Below are 11703 nucleotides of genomic sequence, written 5' to 3'. Positions count from 1 at the left end.
TTGCTTTTTAGGGCAGTGGATAGTGAACATTAATGGAAGAACTGGTATTGTAAAATGGTCAGTACGCATTTAGGTTGTTAGACTTAGGTCCCAGCTCCACTTCTAGAACGCTGCTATACTTCTATACTTACGAGGTGTTGATGTCATAACAGGTTTACTAATTGTCAGTGTGGACAGGAAGCCAGTGGTTCTTTAATCAAGTTAGGGAACGGTTTTAAACTGAGAATGCCTATGAAATAACCAGGTGGCAAAAACTACACTCAGTCATGTTGTGTAGCTGATGTGCAGTGCTGGACATTGGACTGGAAGAGGTTAGAATCTATGGGCTTATTTCATTCCAAAATAAACAAAGCCACCGTTTCTTATTAAAATGGGATACATCTATAATATCAGGTTTCAGAGGAACAGCCGTGTTAGTCTGTATTCGCAAAAAGAAAAGGAGTACTTGTGGCACCTTAGAGACTAACCAATTTATTTGAGCATGAGCTTTCGTGAGCCACAGCTCACTTCATCATCTGATGAAGTGAGCTGTGGCTCACGAAAGCTCATGCTCAAATAAATTGGTTAGTCTCTAAGGTGCCACAAGTACTCCTTTTCTTTTTATCTATAATATCGGGTTTCATACAATTTCTTGACAGCAAAAATATTTTACCCAGACATCTTTCATCAACAATACAGCTGGTTTGTGTGTGTGGTGGGGGGAGGAGAGGGGTCAAGGAGTAGGAAAATGAGACCACTATTATTAAAAAAACAGTTTATTTTTCACAATATATGTTGAGTACATGCAGATCATATTTACATTTCTCCTTAAGGCAAACAGAAATTGGGTTCTTATTGTCCTGAGTTGCCTAGCACCAGTAGAAATAGCAAATAAAAACCTACGAAACTTTGCCTCCCCCTTTGAATCAGCAGTTGTATCACACAAAGTATACTTTCCTCTACATTCACATTTCTTTTAATAAGCTATTCATACTAAAAATCCCTATTGCTCTCCCCAGCAATTTTTTTTATCTTAAGCTCTTTGAGGATATATGATGCAGAGATATTACTTACTGCTTCTGTTAACTCTATGATCCCTGGTCATTTGACACAAGCTCACATAATATTGCATCATCTACTGTATGTTCTCTGGTTTCAGAGTAGCAGCCGTGTTAGTCTGTATCCCCTCCCAAAAATAAACAATAATAATAATTTGTTAGTCTCTAAGGTGCCACAAGTACTCCTTTTCTTTTTGTATCTTCTCTGGTACATTCAGAATTCTGTATATTTCATTAAGGTCTTCTCTTCCCAACATCTTTTTTTTTTCTTCTTCTTCCAAGAAAGGGTTAAAAAAATAAGACAGTCCTATATTCACTGATGTTTTAGAAAAATTAAAATTATTTTGCTTATGCCTCATTGTGCCTGTCCAGCTCTACATTTAGAAATCATAGTAAGTTGAGAGGCAAAAATCCATCTTCAAGCCAATGCAGGAGATATTGCATGATCCTAAGTGCTGAGCACTAGAACTGGTCAACATTTTCCAAAACTCAATTAAATTAAAAAAACAAAACTAAACAAAAAGACAGGAAAAATAGAATTGAAATTTTATACAAAACATTCATCCTGAGATTTGACCAACTGGAGTGCAGGAAGGAATTTTTAAAATTTCCAAAAGTCTGGTGAAATTTAGAATTTTGAAATGTATTTAAAAAATATGAAGCAACACAAACTATGAAAAAAATGAATTGAAGTATTTGTCCCTTTTTCCTGATTAGCTCTGTCGAACTCCCTTAACTGCCATTACCTTCCATGAGAGTTGAAGGTATTTTGCTCTCAGCACCTTGCTGGATCAGGGCCAGAGTTTCCATATACAGAAGGTCTCAGATATTAGAGTACCTGATCCTGTGCCCATTGAAGTAAATGGCAAAGCACTTATTTACTTTAACCACAGGACCAAACTCAAGGTGAGAGCAAATGGTAGTGGCAAAATGAAACATGACTCCCAACATGTGCATTCCTTCATGTCTTATGTGCTAAGAGGTTTCCCTTTGGGTTGCATTTATTGCCTCTTTTTATGCATGTTTTTTTTTTTAAAGGCTTATTTATGGATGCATAAAATTGCAGGGTTTTAGCTACCATTTCCTTTCTCCATGTACCTCTTCCGGCTGCTCAGTGTTCGTCACAAATAGCTTCCTGCTAGATACTGGTATTTATAGAGCTTTATATTAAACAATCATTAAAAACTGAGTTGATGAAGCCTTCCAGTTTAAAATGTTTACTGAGTAAAAAAATAAGTCAACTGAGCCATCACTGGGTTCCTTTCCAGTTATTAGGTGCTAAGATCAAATGTCTCTTTCCACAGATGTTCCACTTGGCACCGATGCAAAGCAGCACATTGTAGTGGGAGTAACCCTAATGCAAGTATTCAGTTTTTAAAGAGATGAACTTTAACCATAAAAACATGTACAAAGGTTTGTCACTTTCCATTTCCTGCTCCTGTGAGATTACTATGAACTAAGCAGCTAGGAAAGTGCAAGAGATGAACACAGCTGAAGAACCCATCGTAGCTTCTAACCAATATCCCAGAGTAACTCATCAGGTAGATGTCTCTTGTGGATATTGTACCTTCTGTCAAGGGATTGTTTTTCACAAGCGAATGAGATAAGGAGATTTAAAAATAATTAGTTCTGTACACCTAACACTGCCTATGCAGAATACGAACAAAATATCTAGCTGAGGGTCAGAAGAAGAATAAAAGTATTATCATCCCCATCCCTATTGTCATGAAGTGACACTTTGCATGTAGCTATATTTCTAACTCACATCGGCACACTGATCCCCCCTCCTCCCCCAATTACTATGTACATTTTCAATCACTACATCAAAACCATGAAGGAATTACAGAGCTTATAGAATGTTATAAATCCTCACAGTTTTTCCCCTGGAAATCAGGAACCTCTACTCCACTATATAAAGTGAGAGCAAGTTATTCAGAAGAGGAAGAAAATACTATGTCATTTAAAATCAGGACCACTTGCGGCTCCTCTCAGGCCCCTGCTAAACCTCTTGTGGCCAGGGGGGTCCCTGACCACCACTGCTGCCGCTTGTGCACACCCCTCACAGTAGGCTTGTTGAGCCTATCCAGCAACATTTTCATTCCCTCACAATCTGCAGATCATCTACAAATTGGCTTCTGCAGGAAGGAAAGAACCAAGCGGGAAGTTAGCACACTCCCTTTGATGCTTCTGGGCTCATACTCCCCTCCATTCATGTACGAAGATGGAAACACTTGTCCGTTTAGCCTCAGATTGCTTAAGGTGTTCACTATTTACTCTATTACCCTGTGACTCGAACTAGCAATACCTGGTCTAAAAGCACATTCATGAAAACCCTGGTATGTTGAGGAGTACTTTGATTAAATGAAACCACAAATTTGCACAAAAAGATGAGAAAATTTGGGTAGAGGTAAGTTTCCAGACAGTCTTGAAATGCTACTTCCAAAGGTGCTAGCGTCCTGGTTAGAGTAAAAACGCCATTACAGTATTCCTTACCATACAGATATAACAGATTACATCCAGTTTATTTATAAAAAGGTTTGTACAACTGAGTTATCACAAGCATTTACACCCTTCCTGCTTCTTTTGATTTTTGAAGAGACGGTTCATACGGTTACACTGCCGTTTCCTTTGACTCAGGCAGGGGAGATGGCTTGAAGTTTATTACCTCTTTATAGGTAATGCCTGAAAAACAACAGTAAGAGAGAGTATTGCTAATATGTTCATAAAAGGAGCCTCAGACAGTAGTGAGGAGCCAATCCCAAAATGGCTGGAACGTTGTCTATTTGGGGATGAGACATGGGTGAGGGAAAGAAAACATACAAAGAGCTAGGGTTCAAGTTTTCAAAAGTGGATGCCTAAAATTAGGCACCTAAATAAGCGACCTGAGTGTCAGTGTTGCATCTACAGCTGGCATTATCTTCAGCAGCTGCTGCCATGCAGAGCAATCTGAAAATCAGGCCCTCTCGCTTAGGGGCCTAAATATGGGCACCGAAAGTTAAGTGCCAAAGTTTGTCAATCAGGACCAAAACTGAGGCCCCAAATCTCATCAGAAAGAGATGGTCTCTCAGACTCTCGTAGCAATAGGTAGAGACCTTAGGACTACAGCTCGTTGTCAGTCTCACACTCAAAGCACCAGCTACCAGGAGAACATGCTGTGAAAGGCTCCTAATAAAAGGGTAAACCAAAAAAGAGTTCAGTCAGGAACAGGCAGGCAGGAAGCTGTTAGGGAAAAAAGAACTGAATCCCCACTTTTCTGACTGCCAGACATCTGGGTGAAGGCAGCCTTAGATTTCCAGAACCAGAGCCAGGTATGTATGGGAGCGACTGATGTCTCTGTCTTGTTTCGTTATGAGACATTTGCATACTAAGTATCCAATCCCCCTGTGGAGGAACATCAGTTGCTTCCTTTGCTTGAAGTTTATTTTTAATTCATCATAGTCTGTAAATCTAGTTACCACAACTTCCTAGTTCCGTTGAGCACAGAAATACTGCAAGAACATCATTTCTGATGGCATTTTAGTATTTCTCATCCTGGCCAACACTAGCAAGTAAGGATGTGAGGAAATGAAAGAAAAGCATGAATCTCAGAAACAGCCTGGTTTGCACGATGGGGTGAGGACTAGAAATTTCCTTTTTAGTTTGTTTTTTAATGGAAAGTTAAATTAACTCAACATTTATATTTATTTAAAAGTCAGCAGACTCAAGTTTTGTAGATTCTAGAGGGTAGCCTTGGTCATTTTAGGAAATTTAAGGGAATTTGGTTTTAATTTGAGTGACACCAAACAAAGCAGTTAGAAATGGGGGATTAGAAAGAGGACAGCCAGCAGACCCAGCAGCAGAGGGGAAAGAGTAGGTGGAAAAATCAGCAACATTAAAAACAATTATTCATGTTAAAAATATTTAAAAAGTATATAAGTAACCAATAATCAGCACAATCTCTTCTGTGTATAGAGGCATATCACTGAAATGCATTAATTATGCAACTGCATAACTTGTTTTATATGAAGGTGTAGCCACTCACGGGACACCCAAGCATAATCAGTAGCTCATTAGGTTTAGGAGAAGTATTCTCCAGCTCCATTGGCAGTAAGCAATAATACACAGCATAAGAATTCAGAAATGCCTCCTTTCTGTACATTTCAAGGTATCTTTCAGCAGAAAACCAGGAGATCAAAGTACAACTTATTACTTCCTCTTCCCCTCCATTTTCAACATTTGTTATGCTAAGGTAACAACTGTGACCTGCACTCAGTCATTGGAGCCAACAGCACACTGAATACTATTCTTATGTTCCCTTGCACAGGCTAATACCTGTCATTTGTTGCCAACCTTTGGAAGGCACGTGCAGATGGGAGGGTGTTGATAGCTTTGCAGAGGTTTGTTTTAGGAAAGGCAGATTTGTAACAATCCATCATCACTACTCCTATCCCTGTGATGTATGAATTAGGGAAATGAAAAAAAGAAAACCCAGAACAAAAAGTGAGCCCAAATCCTCAATAACTGATTCCAACTCCTCTTTCCCTCAGAGAAGAGGAAATTATCATTTAAGTTTATTCTATATATAACTCCTTTGCGGTTTAAAGAGCATGGCCCCTTTAAATCTTTTACCTAAGGGGAGAGGGGGCGCAGTGGGAATAAGGAGTGTGTGGCTGGAGCTCCAGGGTGTGTGGCTCTGGAGCTCCAGAGAAAAGAAGGGCTGCAGCAAGCAGGCCCTCGCAAAGTGAAGCAGCAGAGAACCTGCCTGAAGCCTGGGAAGGACAGGGTGGCCGATCGGGGACACCCCAGGATAGGAGCCAGGAGGAGCACTGTGCCAGGGAGGAATTGCCCAAGAAGGACAGGCCGGCGCTGGACCCAGTATCACTGCTTCCCAGAGCTGCATGGAGCTGTGAGTACTGGGGCTTGTGACGCTGCACTGGGATTAAGGAGGGAGGCTGCTAGCTAGTTAAGTGGGGAGGTGGTCTGTGTAGCTTTGCAGAGAGTGGCAGAACGGGACACCGGAGGGGTTTGTTGGGAAAAGTTCACTGGCGCCGAAGATGACCAAAAGCATCCAAGACTCACCAACGGACTGGAACTTTGCTCATGTCTGTCCTTTCAGACTGTGCTACCACTGGGCCTGTGGGGCCTTGGTTTGGGTGCAACCCTGTTTTACGGCTCCCCCTATATTTCCCCTTGTTGTTTTTCTCCTCTCATCCCTCTTCAATAAATATTTCCCTTTCTTATATCCATTGTACTTTTCCTGTGGGTGTGGGTGTTCACTCTGGGGGTTTGGAACAGGTACCCCTAGGGTGAAAGGGATTTTTCCTGCTGCATTCCTGCACGCACCTTCTCTTGGCCAGAGCTGCCTGCAGAGCAGACTCCATCTTGGCCATGAGGGCACTAAAGTTACATATACATAGCAATAAAACCTTGTAATAGTGTTCTACAAACAGTATACATCTAATTATTTTCCACTTTCAAGACACCACTGGACAGTGAGAATGTTTGATAAAAACCCAGAATGTTCCATAAAGATCAGAAGCCACTTCAGATCTACCAGCTAGCTTTGCTTAACCTCACTGCTAAGTAATTTTTTATTTCCATTCATTGTATAAATAGCTGCACTGTAAAGAAAATCTCTGGTCATCTAAAGGCATTTCCCATATGGGTCAGGGAAGGCTTGTTAGAACCTTAGCTAACCTTGGTGGGACCAAGAAGGGTGAATTGAAAGAGCTCAGGAAGAGAAAATTTGATGGGGAATGGAGAAGGGACGGGAGGGAGAAAAACAGATAAAGCATGGGGGGTTTGGGAGGAGCAGAGGAGGCGGAGCGGAGTGGGCTCCCTGGAGAGATATGGAACTAGCACAGGGGCAACCTTAGGTGGAGGTACAAGGTGAGATGGGGGCACTGACTCATTTTATGTTTCTAGGCCCCACTGATGCCTATGTTCTGCCAAGACCAAGGAAAGTCATTTGTAAGGAGATAACAGTGTTTTTACTTCTCAGCTAGCCCTTCTGCTTCGTCCCTTTTAGCCCCACCATAATGGACTTACGCTTCCACTCATCCAGTGGCAAATCCATATTGTCAAATGTGTCATCATATTTCTCTGCCTCCGTTTCCTCTTCAGGATCATGAATTGGTTCAAAATAAGGATGTGCTAAAGCTTCTCCTGCCGTTATTCTCTTCTCTGCATCTAACACCAGCATCTTCTCCAAAAGGTTTACAGCTGTTCAACACAAGCCAAACAGGACATTCAAATATTGCCACTGAATCCAACTTGGATTTTAAAGCTGTTGTGCCTTTGTTGTTTTTTAGAATTACAGATGGTTACAAAGATGAGTTATTTCATTTCATATATATCTGATGTTTTAAGAAGAAAATAAAGATACAAAGTGTTTTGCTGCTGTCAAGTCATATCATTATGATATTCAATACAAAAACCACTTCATTATGAACCAGTCCACATGTTCAGTACACTTTCAATCCACTAGTGCCATCAGACTGCCACGTGTATACCTATAGCACCGATTTTCTCAGCTATGCAAACACAGTGAAATCCATGGTAATCTTTACGTGTATTTCAGTGGGATTTGGATCAGGCCCTATGTGAGCTTACTGAAAAATTCAAAATGTACTGTGCTTACTCAGTATGTTATCTTCAGAAAGACCAAATCAAAACCAATTTTCTCTGGAACCCTGAGATACTTCTCCCTGAGGACTATTTTCATGACAAATTTCAGTTTTCAACCCCTATCAGTTATTCAGAATAGGGCTTTAAGAATCATTTTTTTAAAAAAGGAAAATTATATTATCTATATTTGATTTCTTGGTATTCACAAAGACCCTGATCCAGCAAAACATTTAAGCATTGGCTGGATCAGGGCCAACAGCATAAACTACTTTTGCTTAACTTTTTAAGTCCTGCTTATCCAAGGACTAGTCTTGGAAAATTTCAATCCTTAAGATGAAAGTTATGAGCAATGGAAAACAAGGGGTTAGAATCCAACCTTAATTACCATAACGCAACCTTATTTATAGCAGCAGCTGCTGGCCTGCTGTAGCACACCACAAATTGTAGAAACCCAAACATATTTTCTTACCTAAAGGATTTGCATACTTCAAGATGGCTGCAAAGTCTTTTTTCTGCACTTTTGGGAGGCTTTTGATATAATTTTTTGCCTTAAAATAAACACGAACATTGGTTAGAACAGTTCTTCCTTTTTATCTGATAAGATTTAGCAATATGCTTGCTAGGTAAATATTCATGAGTTTTGTGAGAGCATGCTATGCATATGGACATCATTAATGGGGTTCTATTTTAAGATCATTCTGGGGCCTTGTTGTCTTTATATACTGATTGAATGACACATTGTTTGCAAGTGTTAAGAAAAAGGAGAGAAATAATACCTAAGATTGAGCTTTCGTACTGTTTATTATAGCCTGTATATTATTTAGTTTGGGAAATATATGCATCATTCAACAGAGGTATAATTATTTTTTCCCCACTGTGGGTTGATACAAGTTTCTAGAAAAGTAGATCTTTCTTTTTAAGATATATTCAATGCATATTTAAAATTTACAGGTATTTTAAGGAATGTTACGGTGCATTTAACAGCGTTAAACTCTCTAGAGAAGTGTGCACCTGGGACCAGGGAAGGCAAAGTTAAAAACAGAAGAACAAATGTCAGTCTTCTAAATACATTATATGTATCGTCAGTGCGCTCTCAATAAAGGTAGCAGCCAATCATCTAGAGCTGTTGATGTGCCACATATGTAAGAAACTTTAAGTACGTAGGTATACGTATTTCCAAGTGACCATTAATTTTTAAACACTTTAGTTTTGGATGACCACCTTCAGAGAGAACTCAATTTTCATACATGCTGAGCACCTGCAGCTCTCAGTGACCTCAGCTGAAACTGTAGATGCTCAAGTCTTCTAAAAAAAAAAAAACCAGGCTCCGGGATCTCAGGTTGGGTAGCTGTAATTAATAAACACTTCTGAAAATGTCGGCCATTACCTTATTGCAACGTACTTGATTCAAACCTATTTGATGATTGTGTTTGACTAAATGAACTAAACCAATAAGGTTTCAAAAAAATTCTTGAATATTTTTATGATGAGATTCAGAGAACAGCTTTCCATTAAGTTTTCTTGCATGTGAAACGAGAACAAGCAGAATATTAGCAGAATACCAAGCAGTATACTCACATCTTGACTCTGTAGTTTCTGAACAAAATCTTGAGTTGGGGTGCCTGTTATCTTCATTATTTCTGTGAGCTGGTCCAGATCTGAATACCAGACGTCAGGAATCAAATTTTTGTACAGTGACAAAATTAAAAGCCCTACAAAAATTATGCAATTTCCTTGCCAATGGAGATCATAGCGGAACACACAACATAAAGGTGAAATGAGAAACTTTACATTTGTGCAGCTCAAGGTTCTGTTTTTCTTTTGCTAAAGCTGAAGACACTGAAACACCTAAAGTCAAGTATATTCCAACTTTATGGACCAGATAACGTCCTCCCCCTTCGGTAGTTTATACTTGTGAAATTTGCAATGAATCATGTGATTGGAGCTGGGGTTTAGCCACCTATGGGGTATAAGTAGTTTCCTTCTCCAACAGCAGTTGCCCAATTACTCAGGCTAACAAGCCTAGTCCTCCCAGCCAGAGCCCCATTAGCCCACGTGTTTTGGAGTAAAACCCTGTAGGCCTTCATGGCCACCATAGCAGCCTGGAAAGCAAAGCTCGCCACCATACTTCGCCCTACAGGGCAATCCCCTACTTGCCCTGTTTCCACCATCCCACCATGCCATGGGGAGGAGAGGTTGGACTTCCGGGAGGTGTATACTCCAGAAATAAACCTGCAGCTAGCAAGTCCCTCAGTTGTCTCGGTTTACCTTGCTACTGGAAATGGTCTTGTTGGCTAAAAGTGTGTGCAAGTTAATGTGCAACTACTCGTTCACTTTAAACAAATTCTCATGCAGCCTTCAACAGTCTAACAAGTCCGGCGGTTATGGGAGAATGGGGAAAGTGACAGGTGATGGACATTGCTGGGACTCATAGTTGTGAACCTGCATGCAGGCAGGTCAAGACTTTGGTCACTCTGTGTTGACCTGAGGTGATGCTGTAGTCCAGCAGCATTTTGATCGACTTGTCTGCTCTATTCAGGGACGGCACAGGGGACCTCAATACAAGGAGGGGGGCTCAAAAAGGTACTCTAATAATTGCTCATCTTGAACAGCCCTGACCAGCTTATCACAGCTGGAGGGTGGCCCATCATGTGTCGAAATTCAAATAAGCCTTGAAAAGTTCATTTTTGTCTCAGTGTTGTGACATGGAATGTCCGTACATTCCTTCACTGTCCAAACCAAACTGATCATCCTGTCAGGCAGACTGCTCTGGTTGCTCTACAGCCTGGAAGATACGTATTGACATTGCAGCACTGAGCAAGATGCAACTTGCTGATGAGGGTCGGTTGATTGAGGAGAATGCTGGGTATACTTTCTCCTGGAAGGGATGCCCACAAAATAAGCCATACAATGCAGGAATAAGCTTTGCAATCAAAAAGAATCTTGTCTCTCATTTGGAGAGCATACCCATAGATAAAAGATTGCCCAAAGAGGCAGATGTAATGCTTCACTGATTAGTGCTTATGCACCAACAATGACTAACTCTGATGAGGGTAAGGAGGAATTTTATTTCAAACTAAATTACCTGATCCGATTGGCTCCCTCTGAAGAAAAGTTGATTGTTTTAGGCAACTTTAATGCTTGTGTTGGCCTTGATGACTCTATGTGGCATGGTGTACTTGGCAAACATGGCATCAACAAGATGAACAGCAATGGCCTACTTCTGCTAAGGACAGATGCTGAGCACCATCGAAATATTAAAAACAGTATCTTCTGACTCCCCAACAAATATAAAACAACCTGGATGCACCTTTGCTCAAGTCATTGGCATTTGATTGACTAGGTGTTGGTCTGACAATGGGACCTACAAGATGTGCGCATAACTTGGGTATTACACAGAGCTAATTGTTGTACTGACCACTATCTTGTTCCATCAAAGCTTTCCCTCACTATTTGGCCAAAAATGTGTAAAAAACCATCAGTCAAGCTTGTAAATATTGCTTGGCTGAACGATCTGTCAATTGCCAAACAATTTTCAACACAGCTAACTACTCTTTTAGAAACTCTTCCAATGATCAGTGATGACGTAACTGCCAAATGGGTATCCTTGCATGACACAATTGATAACACTGTCGTGAATTGTGTTGGGCATACAAAATGCCATCATGCAGACTGGTTTGATGAAAATGATCATAAAATATTGAATCTCCTTGATGTTAGGTGACAAGTCCATGCTGTGCTCTTAGCTGAAATAGGCCAGATATAGGGCTGCCTGCAGTACACTCCAATCCAAACTCTGCCAAATGCAAAATATGTGGTTTGACCATAAAGCAGAGGAATCACACACCCTTACTAATAAACATGACTCCAAAGGTTTCTATGAGGCAGTCAAAGCTGTGTATGGCTAACCGATCTGTCTTGACACCACTACCAAGTGCTGATGGTGAATCTCTCATCACAGATCGAACTGCCATCCACTAATGGTGGCATGAACATTTCAGTGGACTACTTATTTGTTCATCTACTGTTTCTGATGAGTCACTAAATAATGTCATTCCAG

General features: G+C 40.5%; 1 protein-coding gene across 1 annotated transcript in view; it reads right to left on the bottom strand.

Annotated features, from left to right (window-relative positions):
* Positions 1 to 739: 739 nt before the first annotated feature.
* LOC125630653 (mitogen-activated protein kinase 12) overlaps positions 740 to 11703 on the bottom strand; it is a 78192-nt gene continuing 67228 nt past the window's right edge. Inside the window, exons 9-12 of the mRNA XM_048836877.2 lie at positions 9222 to 9301; positions 8113 to 8191; positions 7065 to 7238; positions 740 to 3719 (exon numbers count right to left, since the gene is read on the bottom strand). Coding sequence (XP_048692834.1) covers positions 3649 to 3719; positions 7065 to 7238; positions 8113 to 8191; positions 9222 to 9301 — 404 coding nt within the window. The 3' untranslated portion in view covers positions 740 to 3648. The remainder of the gene's footprint in view (positions 3720 to 7064; positions 7239 to 8112; positions 8192 to 9221; positions 9302 to 11703) is intronic.

This window comes from Caretta caretta, chromosome 1 (genome assembly GCF_965140235.1).
Source record: "Caretta caretta isolate rCarCar2 chromosome 1, rCarCar1.hap1, whole genome shotgun sequence".
Classification (NCBI taxonomy): domain Eukaryota; kingdom Metazoa; phylum Chordata; order Testudines; family Cheloniidae; genus Caretta; species Caretta caretta.
The sequence above is the reverse complement of the archived record's forward strand: the minus strand, read 5'-3'. Positions and strand labels throughout refer to the sequence as shown.